The sequence below is a fragment of the Zophobas morio genome, unplaced genomic scaffold, assembly GCF_036711695.1.
Source record: "Zophobas morio isolate AGI-343-1 ecotype UQ-CSIRO unplaced genomic scaffold, CSIRO_AGI_Zmor_V1 ptg000745l, whole genome shotgun sequence".
NCBI lineage: Eukaryota > Metazoa > Arthropoda > Insecta > Coleoptera > Tenebrionidae > Zophobas > Zophobas morio.
Genome location: NW_026972848.1, coordinates 9227 through 10336, shown reverse-complemented (window position 1 = coordinate 10336; position 1110 = coordinate 9227). Strand labels below are relative to the sequence as shown.

At 32.3% G+C, this 1110-nt stretch overlaps 1 protein-coding gene across 1 annotated transcript; it reads left to right on the top strand.

Moving 5' to 3' along the window:
* Positions 1–443: 443 nt before the first annotated feature.
* On the top strand, positions 444–857 carry LOC135121856 (uncharacterized; the record flags this gene model as incomplete). Its single annotated transcript, XM_064046138.1, has 1 exon — positions 444–857. A coding segment is annotated over exon 1 (414 nt), but the record flags the coding sequence as incomplete, so codon positions are not given.
* Between the last annotated feature and the right edge of the window lie 253 nt (positions 858–1110).

Here is a 1110-nt window from a genome sequence, read left to right as displayed (position 1 = left end):
TTCCATTAGTGGACGAAGATCGTTATCATCCTTGTCTTAATATTACTGTAGATTTAAAAGATGTATCGCATTCCTTGTTCCCCACTTGTTATAGTTCAAAAATTTATAACTTTAAGAAAGGTAATTACCCACTGTTATACTCTGAACTACTGGATATTGACTGGTCCTTCCTTAAAAATTATGATGACGTTAATATGGCTTGTGATGTTTTTTATAAAACTCTTTATAATATTATTGATAAACATGTGCCGGTAGTTAAACATATAAATGGTGCATTTCCTAAGTGGTATACTACCAACCTAAAAAAAAAAATTAAGTTCAAGGAAAAATTATACCTAGTCTATAGGAAAAATCGCACTGCTGAGAACTATCTGAAATATTCTGATCTTAGAAAACAAGTAAAGCGCCTTATTAGAGAAGATTATCAAACCTATATTTTAAATATGCAACAAACACTATCGAAAGATCCCAAAAAGTTTTGGACTTTTGTTAAAGAACGTAAAGGTCAAACTTCTGTTCCTGGTACTGTGAATTTGGCAGACACTACATTTGATAAACCTATGGATATTGCCAATGCTTTTGCTACTTATTTCAGTTCTGTTTACACGTCAAAATCTAACCAGTCCATAGACGGTAATGACTCACATAGCATAAATCAGTTAATGAATATCAGTGTGAATGAAGAAGAAATTATCAAATCGATAAAAAGACTAAAGAACAACCAGGTGGCGGGGAGTGATAAAATACCATCATTCCTAGTTAAGGACTGTGCCGGAGTATTTGTTAAACCTCTACTTTACATTTTCCAATTGTCAATTAAGACGTCAACGTATCCTGAGATATGGAAAAACAGCAAAGTAATACCTATGTATAAGAAAGGCGATATCTCAGATGTTGCTAATTATCGACCAATTTCTATTCTATCTAATTTTTCTAAGGTTTTTGAAACGTTAATCTACAGCCAAATATCCTTTGATTTAAAAAATATTTTCTCTGAAAACCAGCATGGATTTTTTAGTGGACGATCCACGTTAACAAATTTAACATGTATGACGCAAACAATTGCTGAAGTCTTGGACAAAAGAGGACAAATAGACGTCATTTATACAG